Source organism: Anabas testudineus, chromosome 7, assembly GCF_900324465.2.
Source record: "Anabas testudineus chromosome 7, fAnaTes1.2, whole genome shotgun sequence".
Lineage (NCBI taxonomy): Eukaryota > Metazoa > Chordata > Actinopteri > Anabantiformes > Anabantidae > Anabas > Anabas testudineus.
Window position 1 is genome coordinate 21,581,932 of NC_046616.1, and position 19,480 is coordinate 21,601,411.

The following is a 19,480-nucleotide window of genomic DNA, read 5'->3' on the forward strand; positions in this document are numbered from 1 at the left end:
AAGTGGAAGATTTTAGACTGGACAAGTCAGTGTCCAGACTTGAAACCTATAGAGCATTTTACCTGGTAATGAGGAGATTGAAGGGAGTAACCACCCAAAACAAACAACAACTAAAAGAGGCTGCAGTGAACGCCTGGAACAACATCACAAAGAAGAATTTGGTGATGTTAACAGGTCACAGGCTTGATGCAATTATTGCAGGGACTAAATATTTAGTCTTATTTACTTTCATATATTTTAGGTCTACATGAAATGTTTATCTTTTGTCTCATATTTATCTTTTGATGTCAAACCCAAATGTTTTCAGTCTATAGTAAAAATAAAGGAACTGACCTCACTGTTATAATACTTTTGGAGGGGAGTGTATGTATCTTGGTTGTTAAACGAGAAAACAACACAACACCTGTTTTATACATGATTTGCAGACAGTTAAATGCACTCCCATACTCAAGAGCAGCATTTTGTCAGGCCCTAACTAACTGGTGGTGTTATTTTATTTTAGGGTTCACTGATCGCCTGTGAGTTTCTGCTACAGAACGCTGCTGACGTCAACCAAAGAGATGCGAGAGGGAGGGGCCCCCTGCATCATGCCACGTATCTGGGACACACAGGGTGAGGCATGTGGTAGAACGTAGCTGCTTAGTTTGCTTAGTTAGGTGAATCTGAGTTGGAACAAGGAAACGTCAGAGAAAAAACAAAGAGACGATTAGGAAACTGACTTCAATGAGAATTACTTCTTTCTGTGATTGATCTAAATTTCTCTTTCATTTCTAGGCAGGTGTGTTTATTCCTAAAAAGGGGAGCCACGCAGAACGAAGAGGATGAGGATGGCCACGATCCTTTAAGTATTGCTGTACAGCAAGCCAATGCAGATATCGTCACACTGTAGGTTGATTTCTGTACCTTGTTGAAGCTTTTTAACAAATGTAGTGCGTCGTTTTTAACAGGCCGTTTTCTGTTCAGGCTGCGTTTGGCCAGGATGAATGAGGAGATGCGGGAGTCGGAGGGACCCTTCGGACAGCCAGGTCAATACCCGATCAGCAGCCCCACTGAGCAACAGTATAAGAAATGCATTCAGGAGTTTATCTGCCTAAATATAGCAGAGTGCTAGAATCACAGCCAATCAGGTTAAACTGCAGTGAAAAACAAGTACAGGTGGTGATGGAGACTGACTGTTCGGGTTTGTTTCCCCCACTTGTTATCACCACCAGATTAACCTCCTCTCTACATTAGACAGGCCCAAAAATATTTCTAGTGTTCCTCTCGCCAGCACAATCTGTTGACTTTAGACCAGAAAGCAGAGTCTGCCAGCTGTCACCATGCTCTCAGGATCCCACAGTCACACACTCAGCGTTAACCTCCTTTAAATGATGTCAGATTTGACTGGCTGACTTTGCCAAAAAAGAAAAAAATCTGTGTAGATAAGTGTAGTGACAAATCACTGCCAAGTTAAGGTTAGCCTATTTGTTAAGATTAGCAGCACTAGTGTCAAACAAGTCACAGAGAAAGTCATCAGCAGTGTATTCGGGACCAACTTTGCCCTTTACTTGGTGTTATTAGAGGCTACAGGGTACTCTAAACCAAAGACCTGCCACAGCTTGTTTGTCCCATCTCTCTTAGGTTCGATGTCATCATGTTGTTTTTACACTGCAGAGTACGAGGCTTCCCTGTGATTCCAGAAGTAAAAGTCCCATTCAGTTTTTCCCTAGACTGCTACGTGCAGAAAGATATGTTCCATGAGAAAAATATGTAGTTCTTTGATTAAAAGTCAAAGTGTGTACCTAAAACTGCAACTCCCAAGGTGCATGTTGGTGAGAAACATGCACTCACAGAGCTGAAAGTTAATCAGTTTTAAGTTCTTAGTCAGTTGTGAGTGAATTCTGAACAACACGTTTCTCCATGCCTCTGACGGACTTGTACTCTCTGGCCGTGGCAGCTAAGGCTCTTGGGTGTTGTAGTATTTACAGCCAACATGACAAAACGTCATTTTCTTAGAAATGAAACCAAAGTAAAACTGACAACAAACCTAAAAAAAGATTTGAAATGGGAAAAGAGAATGTGGAAAAACACCTCTGGAACCAGAGAGCTCTCCCACTTGGCAGCTCTGTACAGATGAGTTTTGGAAAATGCCAAATTGACGATCACTATGTGGTGCAGCTAATTCATGTGTTTCTGATCAACTAATATTGTGTTTGCTGTACTTTATTCTTTTTATTTATTAACCTGTGATGAGGTTTCGGGGCAGTCCTTTATTCTAAATTGTGATGGTCATGAAGGGGTTACTGTGAGGCTGCGATAACTGTGACTGGGAACAAATGATTCTCGAATCATTTTTGTATCGATCGAGAGGTTGATCAAGCGAAGCTTTTATGTTGGATTAAAAGCGAAATTATGCACTTTTTCTTACTAACAGTGATTCGAATTTTCTCTTATGCTCTTTCGTTGTTATTTTTCCTCTCATTTGGATGCTTTTCTGTATTTCAACTTCCAGAGCAATAGTGCAATGATTATTTCAGTACAGATAATCTGTATTTTTTGTATTGTGTTTGACAGCAATGCAGATGGTATTTTTTTAAGCATGATATATTTTGTTAGATTTTATTTTACTGGGCACTCACACTCAAGTAGTGCTACTATTACGTTCTCATTACGAGAGAGGGAGCCAGTACTCAGTTTCCTAAGATATATATATAATCACCATGCAAACTGCAGTGTAAGATGGACTTTTTTGATATACCACACTAAACTAACGCATTACTGTATATACAGTATTTGTATGTTTGTTTATGGTAATTTGATGTATCACGACTAGGCCTAAGATAGAGGTGTTCTTTGTGTATAGTGCATGGGTTGCTGTTGCTCAGGTCTTCCTAAGCCCTGTTGCTTTTGTTTACTTCTGTACCCAGTGTATGTGAATATTTGACGTTGTTGAATAAGATTAATATCCATATTATCCACATGCTGCCATACAATGCATGGAATAACATTCATCTCAGAATTAACAGTTCTTTCCTGCTGTCTTCCATTGGCTGGATAATGTTTTTAAAAAAACAGTAGATAAAAGATAAATTAGCAAAAAGCTTGATGACAATGAACATAGCAGCCTGGCTGTATTCAATGATCCCATTTATGTTCTTAAATGATGTCATGTCTGACCACTGCTTTTTGTTTGACTCCTTTAGTAGCTCATAGTAAATAGCAGTGATCCAGAATGTTCTGGAGACGACTTGTCTCGAGTGAGAAAAATATTTTTCCAAAGATGTTGCTTGTCTTTCACAGATGCTGAGGACTGTTGGGGTTTAAATTAAACCAAAGACCACAGTTTGTCAGAGAGCCATCAAGTGTTTTGACCGTCTTCTTCCTCATAGTCATCTATAAATCCAGGGGGATGGCTTTATGCTTCTACGGGACTGTACACAAATTATTTTGATAGTAACTGCTACCATAACTGTCTCCAAACCAATCCTCTGTTGTGAGCTAATAAACTATGATGTTGTAGCTTTCTCCATTTTGGATCCCTTGGCTTCACGTCACCTCATAGATTAGCATTGTCAGCAAAGTTTGCTGGTCAGTGATGCAAATATGGGTGAAAGTGAAACCTCATCAAATTCATTAAAATACCTTTTTGTGAAAGTTTTGTTTAAATTTAGTTCTTCCCAGCTAATGAATCCACTGCTCATGGTGATTCTATTTAAATTAATCTAATTCACAAAATGTTATTATTTCAAATTCATTTGAAACACATGTTGGATCGATCTTCTGCAAGATAAAAACAAATACATAAAGCTTTTTTATGACTCTTCTCATCTTCTTCTCCTGATAATTTGTGTACAGTCCCTTACTTGTATTTGTCAATACATGGTGTTGATGGAAAGAGTAGCTGAGCTCACTCATTTTGTTCTTTCCCATCGTGCTCGTCAGAGATAGGTTCAAAGCACTTTGAAAACACACAATCGCTCTTAATTCAGCCTTTTCTTATTTCGTGCAGTACTTTCCAGATTTGACTACATGAATGAAGTCAACACTGACCATCATTAACATCAAGCCATCACTAGACTGTGTTGTACAGTACAAAGTGTCTACGGTGTACCAGTCAGTATACTACATCGACAAGTTGACTGTTTTGTATAGAAACTAAAAACTATTAACACTTTAACTGCTTGCTTCTAACATGCAATTTTTAACGTTCTTGTATTTTTTCTGTCTGACTGTACATTTTTCTTTGAGTATTGTAAGAGAACGTTTGTCTCTGAATAGACGGTACCTGTGCATATTAACACTTAACTGCTACCTATCTTTGTTTTTGATTCAGTTTTTTGTTCAATAAGTCCCTCTGTGTCTTTTAAATCGATACTGAAAATAAATGGAAGATGTGACTAAGCTCTAACCTCCGTCTTTGCTTCTGTGCTTCATTTCGGAGTCCTTTTTACTACATCTAACAGAATTAACAAACGTCTAACTTCATGTGCTGCTCATACAGTAAGTCAGATTTTTACAACCTCATATTATAACACATTTATTGTGTAAATTAGAATATGGGTAGTGTGTTTTATATGCATCGCTGCTAAGATTTGGTATAAGACACACAAGAAAGTCAGTTGACTGTGTGAGACGTGTTGAAAAACACTATTCCAGGAAGTACTAATCTTTTATCTTGACCTTACCCTAAATCCTCACCTACCGGCAGTTATCTTTGTGTGTAAAGTCTATCAAACCACAATGTTTCCACTCAGTAACTGACCTTTTTGATAAGAGGTCTAACAGCATCTTTCCAATGATGCCAATATGCAATGTCATTTTAACCCAGTTGATTTATCATTTTGATTTGTTTGATGTAAAAAAAACCTCCTGATAATTATTGACTGATTGTTTCGTCTGTAGTTTCTATACTACATGGAAATACCAACCAGTGGAAGTTGGAAAAGTACAGTTTGAACTCTGTGATCTCTCCCTGTTCCTCACACACATGTAGGAAAAACACCACCGAATGCTCGTTCCCCTTTTTAATTAGCCCAGCCTGGGAGCTCTCATGCGACACAAAAAGAGTTCAACTGCTTTTGTTGTGGCCGTGGATTCAGCGGTTACCATGGCCACAGGAAAAGCAAAGGCTCAGTATTTGGAGAGCTGAAAGAAGGAAGCTTCACGGTGCCTCTGCCTGTTTTCCCCCTCTCCATTCACAGGGTTTCCTCTTAGCCGGGGCCCACACTGCTGTCTGACTGCTCTCACTGCTTGTTTTCTTGACTTTCTTATAAAAGGCGTTTTGACTGTTCAGTAGCTGTAGCACCAGACTTCTCGTTCTGTGACAGTCAGGGCTGCTGTTTGTCAAACTCAAACTAGACTCCAACCTCAGTAAAACAGTTTATGGATTTTGTTAAAAAAAAAGTGTCTTGGTCTTAGTTGTTGTGCAACACGTGGCATCATTTGTCATCAGTATTGTCCTGTGTGCTCTTCATCAGGAGACACCACATATCTCGACATCTTCCGTGAATTTTCCCACATGGCTTCACACAACCCAGAGAAGCTGAAGCGAAGGAGCGTGCACTTTCGACACTCCTTCAGGTAGTCCGAGGGCCGAGCGTCAGCGTCAGCTTTCCAGATATTCGTCACGGTGATCCAGGGAAGAAACCTCATCCTGTTACAGTCCAGACAATGCTGTTTAAAACAAAACAAACAAAAACCCATCTAATTCCAACATCATAATACTCAACTCAGCCTGTTTTAGTCCAGTACTCAGTCTCCTTTAAAGCGCATTTAAGTAATAAAGTGATGATAACTTTATGATGCTGATATCATCCAGTGTTTAAGAATCTTTTATTTTCATAGGACTTAGTTCCATGAGGATTTGCTGGTCTTTTCCTCGTATATGTGTCAATAAATATTAATTGCTTTAGCACAGAAAATGTCAAGCACTTGTTTTCTTTAGCTTTTTTTTGTATAAATCATTATTTGCTTCATTCTCATCAGTGTCTGTTGTGTTGAAGGAATCTCATTAATGTTTTTTTTTATCATTTTTACTGCATGCATTTACTCCCACTACATTTTATACTTTTAAACTTGAATTCTGCAGCATTGTATGGATAAAAAGTGTCATATCACTATTAGCTATCATCACCAACCCACTGTCAGTGTATTTGAAGTTATTTTCATATGGCCGAGCTATCGTGCATTGACTATGCTGGTGTAGTCTTTGTAATAAGTTGTTTAAATGTACTTTGCAGTACCACTATGAAATGCAGTGCTTATGTTACTGTATACATGCTGTAGTAGCAGAAAATGCTAATATATCAGAATGAGCAGGGATACTGGTGAAAGATGGATCAAATAAAGATGGTCTGAGAGATATGTCTGCGTCACACCTTCTTTCTAGCTGAGACTTCGGTGCCCTCTTGTGTTGAAGTGAGATTGTCGTCTCAAACATCACTGGGCATCGTCTCACCTGTTATATCTCACCTTATAATTAAACGGTAGGTGATGGTTATGAGATCCAGATTTAACACCCTTTAATCAAAGTTTCTGTCTGCAAGACAACAAAAAGGTTAAAGGCCATTTGAAATCAAATGCTTTAAAATTGTCTGTAAAACCCACACATGCTAGAAATGAATATATGTGTGGTGTTACTGTCTGTTACTCACAAATATGTGAAATGGGAAACCCAACTACTGTACGTAACTATGCACATTTATTTTAGCACTGTAATTACGTTAGACTTTCCATTTCGTGCTACTTTACACCTACTTTGTAATATGCTTTTAAAAGATATTGTAATACATTGGCCAGAGCACAAAACTGAATTCTACTTAGTAATTAGTAATTAGAAAAGTAATTTCCCTCTTTATCTGAGCAAATGTTACATTGTGATGTAACCACTGCATATTTAGAAATGTTATTTAAAATATTTAAAGCTAAATGTGTTCTGACTCCCCAAACCACAGTAACTAATGTACTACTGGTAAATGGCAATTTACACATAACTGTAGTAAAAACCTTCCAACATAATATGTATTACACCATTTATAGGTATCATACAACTGGGGGTTTTTCTTCATAATAAACTCCAGTTTGCTTTTTCACACTGTGACACTGTCACTTTGACTTAAGTAATGGATTACTTAAATTAGGGATGACTTAAATTAGGGATTACTTAAATTAGGGATTACTTAAGTTAGGGATTACTTAAATTAGGGATTACTTAAGTTATGGATTACTTAAGTTAGGGATTACTTAAGTTATGGATTACTTAAGTTAGGGATTACTTAAGTAATGGACTACTTAAGTTATGGAGGAGGCTCCTGCAGCTCTGGTCACTGATTCATATGCGTCTCTGTCAGAAACTGTGGTCCCGTGTTTTAGACACAGAGTAATACTCAGGGAGGAATAGACGATCTTCGACGGGGTCGCTGCAGCCAGCCGGCGGCGCCGCTGACGTCAGGCGGGTCTCGCCGTTACGTCGCCTCAGCAGGAAGCTCCGTCCCTGGGCTGCAGACGCTCAGCGCGGCGGTGATGGAGGTCTGTCTGCTCAGGAGACGCTGCTCGTTAGGATGAGATCGGACGTTTCCGCCGACGTTGTGCACATTTCGCCCTCTGAACACGCGATGTGACTCGGATGCTTGTAGCTAACTAGCTGTTAGCTTAGTTAGCGCAGGTCGGAGCTGCGGCGATCGGCGGCTAGCAGCTCAGCTGATCGGCTGCAGCAGCGCGGAGCCCGGCGACAACATGACGAGGCCTTAATGTCAGATCGGCTGCGGTGTGTTGAGCCATCAGATACAGGTGAGGTGAGAGCTGGAGGAGCTGAGAGGAGCTGAGAGGAGCTGAGAGGAGCTGAGAGGAGCGGTCACACTGCTGACTCCGGGATGTGGATCCAGGTGACACAGAGACACCTGTGATCCACTCCTCACAAATGCTGTTTGTCCATCATTAACAAGTTAGTCTTAGTTTTAATCTAGACCCAGTCTGTGGTCTGGACGGAGGGACCATGTCAGTCAGCAACATTAATAACAGTATTAGTACTGTTCTGTACTACCTTACACAGAAAATGAAATGTTTAGTTATCTCCCAGCTCAACTTACTATTTACTGTATTTCTATGTATGTATGTCTATGTAAATCTATTTACTCCACTAATGAAGGCTAATAATCATGAATCAATCAATCAATAAATCAGTAATTAGTTAGAGTTTTATACAGAATAATTGAATACACATGAATACATGATGTTATTGGGAATATTTACAACTTTGCTTTAATAGTAATGTTTTCAGAACATGTGCTACTCTTGTTAATATTTGTGCAATAAACTAGTATTAGTATCAGTATTAGTCTACTAAACCAATATTATCTGATTGACCTAAATAAATATCCACTTCTGGTTCTTACAGCCTATGTCAGCAGACCTTTAGTTTCCTTTAATGTAGAATAAAGAGAAGCAGCATATTCACCTGTAGGAGCTGTTGTCATGTCATGTTGTTACAAAACTGTTCTAAACGATGAATAAATACAGATCGATCAGTACTTTATTCAGCTGAGTGTTGATGCTCTACAGCTGTGTTGTGTCTTATACACATCATCTTCAGTAGAGGATGGATTATTAATTCTTGTCTGTGGGTGTTTTACTGTGGATGTCCTGTTTATGGCTGCTGTCGGTTTTGAATCTGCTTCACAGACATGGCGTCGCAGCTCCAGGTGTTCTCCTCTCCCTCTGTGTCCTCCAGTGCCTACTCTCGTTCAAAGAGGCTCAAGGTGGAGAACTCTGCCTGGGATGTGTCCAACCATACCAACCTGGGAGACGGTTACTACCAGCAGAGCCCTACCCAGGGAGCTGCAGCCTCCACCTCCGGTTCCAACTTCAACCCAGTGTACAACTCCAACCAGGTGCCCCCGCCGACCGCAGGCTCCCGGGAGCAGACGGTGGTTCGTGCAGCAGACAGCACGGGTAGCCTGCGTGGGCCTCCCTCCTCCTCCTCTTCATCCTCCTCCTCCAGCCGTCGTGTCAAAGATGCAGAGTCGTCCTCGCAGCCGTGCGACCTCTACCACAAGCAGTACAGCTTGAAGCGCAAGAGCGAGGAGGTGGACAGCAGTGACAGCGTCCAGATACTGGAGGAGCTCTCAGCCCCCGTGGTCTCAAACCGCACTGGTGGAGCAGGGGGGACCACCACAGCTCAGTCCATAGCACATTCCACTTCTACCACGAAGAGCAGCAACTCCCACAGCGAGGGGGACTACCAGCTGGTCCAGCACGAGATTCTGTGCTCCATGTCCAACAGCTATGAGGTGCTCGAGTTCCTGGGCCGCGGCACCTTTGGTCAGGTGGCAAAATGCTGGAAGCGGGGCACAAATGAGATAGTTGCAATTAAAATCTTGAAGAACCACCCTTCTTATGCGCGTCAAGGTCAAATAGAAGTGAGTATGATGTTTTAAAGAATAAACCTACTCAACAGGAATGGAGGGCTACTTGGTGTTTTCTGGATTATGCATTATGGATCTCTCCTCTCTCCTCCCTGTAGGTGAGCATCCTGAGCAGGCTGAGCACAGAGAACGCTGACGAGTTCAACTTTGTCCGCTCATACGAGTGTTTCCAGCACAAGAACCACACGTGCCTTGTGTTTGAGATGCTGGAGCAGAACCTTTACGACTTCCTGAAGCACAGCAAGTTCAGCCCCCTGCTGCTCAAATGTATTCGGCCGATTCTGCAGCAGGTCGCCACGGCGCTGATGAAGCTGAAAAGCCTGGGGCTGATCCACGCCGACCTTAAGCCTGAAAACATTATGTTGGTGGACCCTCTGAGGCAGCCGTACAGAGTTAAAGTCATTGATTTCGGCTCTGCGAGCCACGTGTCCAAAGCAGTTTGCTCCACCTACCTACAGTCTCGGTACTACAGGTGAGAATGCCAGCCTGGACTGGACAGGCTATCCATCAGGCCATGATGTCTGTAACATGTAAATTACAAGCTGTGGTCTTGTCGTTTGTGCTTGCAGAGCTCCAGAGATCATTCTGGGTCTTCCTTTCTGTGAAGCCATTGACATGTGGTCTTTGGGATGTGTGATTGCTGAGCTGTTTTTAGGATGGCCCCTCTACCCCGGTGCCTCGGAGTACGACCAGGTCAGCTGCAGCCCCCGTACTCACTGTAGATATGGCAATAAAATCATGTTCAGAGATATATGTTTATGACAGGAATAGAAAGGGTTGTAGTAATGTAGTCTGGGTGATGAGACAGCTACATGTCCAGAACCAGCGCCTACTGTATCTTCATGTCTGCTGTGTGCAGGTTCTGACTGGGAGAAGCCTGTAAGATGAACACTACATAAAGGCTCATAATTACTGTTCAGACTGTTTATCACGACTTAAATAACCCTTTTTTTTTACTGTCTAAGCTTTGTCAGACACCAGATTACTTCATGCCCTGGTGAATTTGCTGTGTACAAATTAAACAAGATAAGATGTGTATAATTTAGAGGTTCTTGTAGTCGGAGTTAGAACAGCTGTTTCCTCTTGTTTCCAGTTTTTATGCTAATGAAAGTAAACCGCTCATTATCTCAACTACTTGTCCTCTTAAAGGCTTCTCATCACCAGGCCCACATATAGTGTCTGTTTGCAGTTCTTTTAAAATGTGTCTTGGGATCACAAGTGGACAGCACAGGCCATGCTTCAAGGACAAATTGGCTGAATGACTAATATACTGCTCCACATGCAGCTCCTGATTCAAACCAGCCATCGCGTTCTGCATTGATGATGTACCTTCATGTAATAACCTCGTTCTGGACACATCAGGACACCTTTACATGCTTACACCTATCACAGATATGTGATCGAAAAAAAGACACAGCCTCAGCTGATATGAGACAAAAGATCCGCATTTCAGCTTTTATTTCCAGGTGTTTACGTCTGGATCCGATACACAACTTCGAACATAGGAAAAGTATTGGAACAGATAGTCTTAAAGAAAATAAGACTTAATATATAGATGAAAATCATTTGCTTGCAATGACTGCATCCAGCCTGTGACCCGCTCACATCACCAAACCTTTGCGTTCTTCTACTGTGATGCTTTTTCACTGCAGCCTCTTTTAGTTGTTGTGTTTTTTGGGTGGTTACTCTCTTCAGTCTTCTAGCAAGTAAAATGTTCTATAGGGTTTAAGTCTGGAGACTGACTTGTCCAGTCTACAACCTTCCACTTTTGCCCCTGATGAACTCTTTTATTGTTTTGGCAGTGTGTGTTTTGGGTCATTATCTTGCTGCATGATGGTGTTCCCAGTCAGTTTGGTTGCATGTTTCTGTGGACTTCTGAGTTCATTTGGCTGCTGCCATCATGTGCTGCATCCTCAATAAGGAATAATAAGCCTGTCCCAGAAGAAGCCATGACATGACCGTCACTGTGTTCCACAGATGAGTTTGTATTTTTGGGATCATGAGCAGATCCTGTCTTCCTTCAAACTTTAGCCTTTCCATCTCTTTGGTAAAGGTTCATCTTTGTCTCATCAGTCCCAGAATTATGAACGTAGACACTCAGTGCTATTTATTGTTTGAATAATCAGTGTTAATAGGTGCTGTCCTCTAAGTTGTGTATCAGATTTAGGTGTAAACACCTGGAAAAAATAATCTTAATGGTATGAACTGCTAGTGATCAGAAATAACAGTCATAAGGTTAGAATTTGTCTGAACTGAGAAGTGACTTTTTCCACTTCAGATTCGTTACATTTCCCAGACCCAGGGCCTTCCGGCAGAGTACCTGCTGAGCGCGGGAACCAAGACCAGCCGCTTTTTCAACCGAGGCCCTGACTCAAGCTACCCCCTCTGGAGACTGAAGGTAAGCTGCTCTGCAGACATCAGGCCACAAAGAAAACAAACAAAAGTTCCTGTTCCTGTAAAATGTGTGCAACAGCACGTGTACTGAAGTGTTCTGTGGTTACGCTGCTCCAGACACCTGCAGAGCACGAAGCAGAGATGGGGATCAAGTCGAAGGAGGCGAGAAAATACATCTTCAACTGTCTAGATGACATGATGCAGGTAGGGGGACAACGTTTCAAAGGTGCAGCGTGTAAGATTCAGGGACATATGAATACTAGAATGACGTAGAAGTGTGTAATCACCTGACAAAACCTACTGTTGAGTTTTCTTTATTTTAGAATGAGGCTGTCACATCTACGTAGGGAGCAGGCTGCCAATGCCAGCTCCCCACTAGATGCTGCTAAATCTTTCAAATTTCACACTTTGCACCTTTAATTTCAAACCAGCTCATCCAGTTTATGCTGCAGCTGGTTAATTTAAATGTCCCGGGCAAAGCATCGTTGAGTTTGACTCTAACTCCCCATTCCTCCGCAGGTGAACATGACGAATCTGGAGGGGACGGACATCTTGGCAGAGAAGGCTGACAGACGGGAATTCATCGACCTGCTGAAGAAGATGCTGACACTAGACGCAGACAAACGGATAACTCCCATGAAGACGCTCAACCACCCCTTTGTTACCATGACGCATTTGCTGCACTTCCCTCACAGCTCGCAGTAAGACAGCAAGTGCAGGACTGTGCTGATGCTCAGCTGCAGCTGAACTTGATGTCCACGAGTCCAACTGTCCTGTTTGACACGTGTTTTTGTTTTTTCTTACAGCGTCAAGTCCTGCTTCCAAAATATGGACATATGCAAACGCAGATGCAGCGCGTTTGAAAATGGAAAGAATATGTTTGCCAGCAACAACACCCCAAGTGCAGCCACCAACCTCACTGTAACCTTCAGTAGCCAATTAAACCAGCACAATCAGGTGATAATCGGGATGTGTACATAGAAATATTCACATACATACATGTAGTACTTGTAGTTGTGGCCTGTGCTCAAGCATTAATAGAGCGTCTTCTGCGTGTTGTGTCTTACAGATGGCCTCTACAGGAGGACAGTCCCTGTCTCTCAGCAGCAACGTCCCGCTGCTCAACTACCAGCCGGGCCTCTACCAGCAGGCCACCATAAACATCCCCGGCCTGGCCCAGCAGGGTGTGCCCCTGCAGACCAGACCCACCCAGCTTTGTGCCCAGACTGAACCCTTCCAGCAAACACTCATAGTCTGCCCCCCCACCATACAGGGTGAGAGTGAAATACAGACTGTGGCTTCAAAGCCAATCACAATCTCAACTGTCACATGTTAATCTGTTAATGTCTCATGTACGACTGTATATGTAGGATTTCTCTAACGGCCATCTTCTCCTTCTAGGTCTTCAAACTTCCAATAAACCCTCTGCTTATCCAGTGAGGATGGACAACTCGGTACCCTTAGTTCCTCAGAACCAGTCATCCCAGTCTCTTCACATCCAGCCTGGCATGCTGGCACAGGTAGGACCCACTGCACTGTTCTGGAGCCGTGTTTCCCCAGTTGAATGCTTTCAGTGTGACTGAACACGAAACAATGAGGCTGACATGAAATACCAACAGCAATACTGAAGGAGCAGGTTGGCAGTTTCAGTGTAGCATGGGAGCAGCATTCTGTCACTGAGAGAGTGGCTTTTTGTAAATGCAATAAAAACTAAGATCTGTGATTTGTCAGTTTGCTCAAACTCTACATGTCAAAGTACAAAGAGGCAGAATAAGAACAATATACACAGGTGAGCTTGTGACTGGGTATAATAGGAGCATCCAGCATCAATCAGTCTTTCTCATGGTCTTTCACCATCTACAGTTCACAATAGTGTGGAAAGATTCAGGGTCTCTGGGGGAATCTCAGTGAATAAACAGCAGAAACCAGTGTTGAATGTGTCTTTCCACCCGTGGCCTCCAGGCCCTCAGGCAGCATGGGAAACCTTCATACCACCATGACAACCAGCCACATAACCACATTGTTATTACCTAATGGAGTCAGGCTCCAGGTTGTTATCAGCAAAAGGTGCAAAGCCAGCATCTGTGGTCTGTTGTGAGGGTATCATTGATGCTGAGGTCTGGGAGTCTTTTCCACGAAGTCAGTGGACATTTCAGGACTGTGAATATCAGTGTTGATGTTCTGGAAAACTGTTGATTCAAAGTCTCTTCTTAGAGATTCAGTAGACTATGAAGCAGGACTGTTCCAAATGTGTCTTAACGCCTCCGCCCACACTTCCTCCCAGGCCTCCCTGGACCCCCTGTTGGTAGGCAGCTTGTTCGCCTCAGTGGCGGGAATGCCACGTTTAGGCTCGGTCCGGCTTCCAGCTGGCTGTAGGGGTGGAAACCTCTGCGGCTTTCTGGATCACGATGCCTCCATGCTGGTAAAAACGCCACCATCAACTGCCACCTTTGTAGAAACATCTTCTCTTTCCCTTCTAGCACACGAATGTCTGGTGTGCAGCAGAGCATGGGACGCATGTGCAACTCACATCCTGGCTTTTGCTTCTGTCCATAGAGTGTTTCATAGAGAAATACATTTCACTGAGTTTAAAATACCTAGAACTGGTCTGTTACCAAAGTCCAGCAGATTTTTTTATTATATTTGTACCATATCGTCTTATTTCTGCCTGTTTAATATTGCTCAATCAATAGCACCTCAGTGTACATATGAAAGCTTCCTGTGGGTCTAATTTGAGGAGTGTATATATTGAATATATATGGGTCCTTTAGCTAGTGCACTAATAAAATACAGAGAAGGATGGAAGCTTGCAAACATGGAGGTTTCTGTGTGTTTTATGAGCCGTGCCAAATGCCAGAGTTGTAACTGAAGAGGTGAGAACAGCCTTCTTGTTCTTCCTCTTATCTCGACTAACACATTCCTTCCAATTTCAGGTTAGTTGTTTTTCTACTGGACCCTCTCTGGGACTGTATGGCATGCATGCCTGGCATTAGACCCACAATGAAATGTGTTTTTCTGTATTACTGGGAGTTTTGTTTGCTATTTTTAAGTTGTTTTTAGGACATTTTCTCCTCAGCAGTAACATAAGCAGCTCTCGTAGCACAGGAATCAGTCTGCAGACGGTGACTTCATCTGTGTCTTTGTTCACCGTGTTGCTGTAGCAGGGTTTAGTTTTAACGTGGCATGTTCTGGGTGACTTGGTGTCGGACGGGGGTGGGAATCTTTATCTACGAACTGCATGTGAGATTCTCTGAGCAAATAATTCAAAGTGTTTTTCTTCTTTCTTTCTTCTCACAGTGTTACTGCTGAAGTTTAGATTTGACCAAGGGTCATAGTTAAAAAAAAAAAAAAAGATGTTTATGTGTGTATGTGCACATGTTCACAGCAGGGCTGGCCTGCAGGCACACAGCAGATCCTCATCCCTTCCACGTGGCAGCAGATGCCAGGCATGGCCATCCATAATCCTGGGCAGGCTGTAGTGCCCGACTCACCCATGGGAGCCCCTGCTTCTGACAGTCAGCAAGCTTCTGGCTGGAGGTAAGTGTGGTCAGACGGCACTCGCTGTCTTCATACTGTTTTAAATGCAGCTTCAACTCAATCTAATTACATGTAATGGGTTGATTGGTAAATGTGATAACACAGAAGTGATTAAATTAAGTTTCAATGGATTCTTTCTTTTCTTAGGAGTCGTCATGGCAGCCAGTATGATGGTGTCAGTCAGCAGGACTCTGGTGCTGGGCGACACGCTGGCTCTCAAAACCACACCTCAGGGGCCGCTCACTCAAGATCCCAACAGGGCAAGAGGTCAAAGGCTCGACATGCCGAGAGCAAAGCCAGGTGTGACGTCAGACTATCAGACATCATCAAAATGAATCCATCCACATAAAGGACGGGGCAAATTTAATGGAATACAAAGCGTGTTCCTCTATGGCACCGTGCTTCATTTAGCTGCTGCTATTGGCCCTGCTGTCTGGAATACTAGAGTACCAAAAGAGTATTAATCCAGAGTTCAATCATTTAATCAAATGACTAATTGAAAACTAGATTACTTCCGCTGTTATAAAAAATGTAATAATCAGTAATGATGAACAATAATTTGAAGCTTGAGCTGTAAACATCTAAAATATTCAAATAGATTTTGTATTTGGAATCAGGAACTGAGAGAGCATCTTTTTCCCCCTGCAGACCTGTGTTGTCAATGCATTCAGCCACGTCTGTGGTCCACAACACTTCTGCGTTTGCTGGTGACCAGTCTCAGCCCATTGTCATCTCTGACACACCAAGTCCCGCCGTCAGCATCATCACTATCCACAGTGACTCCGAGGACGAGAACGACAGGAAGTTCCCTGCTGCCTGGTGAGCTCCTCTACACCTTCTACAGGGACTTCAGTAAACTCCACAGCTTCTTTATTTTGCTAATGTGGACTCTTCTTTTTTTTCTTCCAGCACTGGAACAAGCCAGAGGACCAACGTGATCAGCTGTGTGACAGTACACGACTCCCATGACTCTGACTCATCCACCAGCAGCCCGCTTAGTCCCAAGACCACCTCACAGCCCACCAAGTCTCTGGCCATCATCATGCCCTCAGTGAAGAGCCAGCCTGGAGAGAGCACAAGCCACAAAGCTCCAACAGCTCCAGGTCCTCAGCGGCAGGCCACAGTTCTTTGTATTAGAATTAGCGACTGGTGTTATTTGTATTGTTTAGTCTCTGTTAAATAATGAAATACAGTAAATGTGATTGGGTCTTAACCCAATCCGTAACCCGTAACCTCAGCACTAATCATCAGCTGAGCTTGTGCCTGTAATATGTCTTCTTATTAGCTCTCACAGTTTTCTGTGTGGTTCTGCACTGTTGGCAGATCAAGCTACAAACATTTCTGGAAAGTCTAAGAAGGGGTCCACTCAGCAGTCCAGTCGGCCAGGAGATTCCAGCACCGACCGTCACCAACGGGCCGCATCCAGCAGATCTCAGCCTCTTAACCTGAGTCAGGTAACAGCTTTGGAAACCAGCCCGAAAACTGTATAGTTAGGATTCTGCGTCTGTTCCAATATCAGCTCATGCATGATTGATTTCCAGTTACTGCTTCAGCAGCCAGCTGATATTAACCGGTGTACCTGAAGTGCAGGTCACGTGAATCTGAAACTTCCTTTGTTGTTGTTGTTCTCTGTTGTTTCAGGTACAGCAGTCTGTGATGTCATCATCCCACGACCAAACAGGAAGCAGTAGTTCCCTGAGGCGGCAGCCCACATACCCCCCTCCCGTCTCCTCCCACTCATCCTACCGGCTTCATGAGAACAGCCTCTTTAGCTCCACCCCCAACCTGTACGCCTACCCTGCATCTGCCGCCTTGGCTTCTGTGTCCCAAGCTGTGGACCAGATGCAAGGGGGTCCTTCCCACCACAGCAGAGCAACCGGGGCTTACTCCTCGCTGGCGCTGCTCCAGAAGAATGGCAGCTTAGGCCTGGGAGGGTCTGCTGCAGGACAGTACGGCAACCACCACCACCACCAACAACAGCAGCAGCAGCCGCAGCCGCAGCCGCAGCTTGGAGGGCAGCCCTTACACCGCTCCAGTGCCGCATACCAGCGAAAACTCAACCAGTATCCCTACCTGTGAAGACTGAGGGCTGGTTGAGACAGAAGCTCAGCATGAAGACCAAATGGAGACCGAGACTAGAGAAGAGCACAAGCTCACCACAGCGATCGGACTTGCTTTCAAGTGGACTTTTTACTTTGTCTTATTGTTTTTCGAACTTTCTCTCATTATTTTGGATTAAATAATGACAGAATGTATTTATATTTTAATCAACGTCATATAATTAGTCCTACTTTGGGGTTTATGTTGCACACCACCATGCTAACGGTGATGAACAGTGCTGTCGGACATATTTGAACAAAGTTGTGCTGGCTCTGTACTGAAACTACGTGGAGTAGAAGTTGTCCGATCTTCACTTTAAGAGCCAATACATTTACAGTCCCTGATAAAAGTATTGGGGTGTTGAGGCTAATAATTATGAATTATTCATTTTTGCTGTACACTGCTTCTCCAGCAGGTGTACAGCAGGCATGTTCAGCTGGTTAAGGTGTTGTTGATTGACGTAGATCACTGTCCTGCTGGCTGATGAAGCTCCTCCAAGTGAGTTTTGATGCATTTCCCTGTGGAGTAACAGCTATAATGTATCTGTACACCTCTGAATTCACCCTGCTGCCACCATCATTGAGTTCTAGCGCTAATAAAGATTAGTTTTTTCAGAGGCAGCCAAGCCATTTGCTGTTTTTAGTTTCATTGGCTGATCTGTTCTATGTATGTTGCTCAGTACACCAGTGGTTTCTTTCTTTTTAAGGACTTGTATCGCTTTTCTCCCATAAACGTCTCTCTGGTTTTTAGCTCACTTAAAATGTGGGTAATATAATAACAAAATAACAAATTGTACTAGGTTCCACAGTATGTTGTCGGCTGTAACAACCTGTACATAGCATCACGTAAAATCTCTGCAGTTAAACCTACATGTTTTTAGTTCACTGCAAAAACAAATGAATTAGCATTGCCATTCCAGTATCTTTTGAATGAACTGTACACGTGAAGAATCATGTGGGGAGTCTGAACCCTTTTCATACACCGTCCCCAAATGAATGGAACCAAACGTGAGGGTTACTACCGCAATATTAATGATAGACTGGATTATTAATGTGTAAAATTCCATATTTGGTGTGTTTTGCTGCCTCTTTTCTAAATCAAATAATTTCTTAAGTTGCATTTACATACAAAACTCGCCTCACTTATTGAAGCCAACTTCTTTTATTTTAATTTTCAGCACATTGTAAAACGTGTTTTTTTAATGAATGTACTGTGTGTTTTGTGTACTACAGAAACATATGGAGGGTGTAAGCTACGTACTGTATACTGTGCCACTGTGTTCTTCCAGTGTTTTCCATGTTCATTCTGTTTCAGTACTCATCATTGACCTAATTATATTTAAATGTTTAGTGCGTTGAATGAGGCAGTACGTGTCGGTGTAGAGTAGGGCGTGGTATTTTTTTTTCCAGTTTAAAGTTACTGTTAAGGTTGCATGTGTCTAACATGGAGTAGCATTGAGGCGAGGCTGCTAAACTGCGGCGTTGCCGCAGAAGGATTCGTAATGTTACGTTTCATCTGTAGGACAAACACTTTGATGATACTGGGAAACTGTAAAAACCTTTTGTCTTGTGAAGTGATGTCTGTGAAGTAAAGCGTGCGCATAAAGTCAGATTGGAGCTCACCCTTAATCTTGTACAAGTCAAAGCCATTTAGATGACAGCTGTAAAATTCACATTGACAAGTTTGAACTGTGAATAATGAAATCAGACAAACGTGAGTTACAAAATTTGAAGTGATGTTCAGTATGTTACTGCTTCAAACTAAATATTGGTTTGGTGAAATGATGGTTGTTCATACAATCCTGCTGTGTTGTGAAGTGCTACATTACATAGAACGCACAATGAACCTTAACCCGTATATACGCAATAAAATCTTCTCAAAACAGAATTCTGAGTCGTTGATGATTCAACCAGGAGAGGCAGGAGACAGGAAAGAGGCAACAGGAGAGAGGCTAATGCATCCGTAGTTATATTTCTGAATAAAAAATACTTCAATAATATAATATATATTGTATTAATATAAAATAATACTTCAATATGAATAGATAG

The 19,480-nt window shown here is 42.7% G+C and overlaps 2 protein-coding genes across 8 annotated transcripts in view; both read left to right on the plus strand.

The window, feature by feature from the left end:
• LOC113167820 (arf-GAP with coiled-coil, ANK repeat and PH domain-containing protein 3-like) overlaps positions 1 to 6,328 on the plus strand; it is a 49,590-nt gene extending 43,262 nt beyond the window's left edge. For 2 of the 3 annotated variants that reach the window (XM_026368692.1, XM_026368693.1), the window contains exons 22-25: positions 503 to 612; positions 775 to 885; positions 964 to 1,025; positions 5,457 to 6,328. In XM_026368692.1, coding sequence (XP_026224477.1) covers positions 503 to 612; positions 775 to 885; positions 964 to 1,025; positions 5,457 to 5,563 — 390 coding nt within the window. In that variant the 3' untranslated portion in view covers positions 5,564 to 6,328. Of the gene's footprint in view, positions 1 to 502; positions 613 to 774; positions 886 to 963; positions 4,479 to 5,456 lie in introns of those variants that run through there. The other variant, XM_026368694.1, reaches the window with a different exon arrangement.
• Positions 6,329 to 7,451: 1,123 nt separating this feature from the next.
• hipk1a (homeodomain interacting protein kinase 1a) lies at positions 7,452 to 19,319 on the plus strand. Of its 5 annotated transcripts, none has more exons than XM_026367990.2 (17): positions 7,452 to 7,772; positions 8,659 to 9,395; positions 9,500 to 9,873; positions 9,971 to 10,094; positions 11,680 to 11,799; positions 11,913 to 11,999; positions 12,315 to 12,496; positions 12,602 to 12,752; positions 12,865 to 13,069; positions 13,197 to 13,315; positions 14,080 to 14,217; positions 15,181 to 15,332; positions 15,480 to 15,632; positions 15,981 to 16,151; positions 16,242 to 16,435; positions 16,656 to 16,786; positions 16,974 to 19,319. In XM_026367990.2, the coding sequence occupies exons 2-17, from the start codon at positions 8,661 to 8,663 to the stop codon at positions 17,409 to 17,411; spliced, it is 3,474 nt and encodes a 1,157-aa protein (XP_026223775.1). In that variant the 5' UTR covers positions 7,452 to 7,772; positions 8,659 to 8,660; the 3' UTR covers positions 17,412 to 19,319. The 5 variants fall into 5 exon arrangements, with proteins under 5 accessions (XP_026223775.1, XP_026223774.1, XP_026223778.1 ...); XM_026367989.2 differs by having other exon boundaries at positions 7,452 to 7,767; positions 15,184 to 15,332; XM_026367988.2 differs by having other exon boundaries at positions 7,728 to 7,767.
• Positions 19,320 to 19,480: the final 161 nt, after the last annotated feature.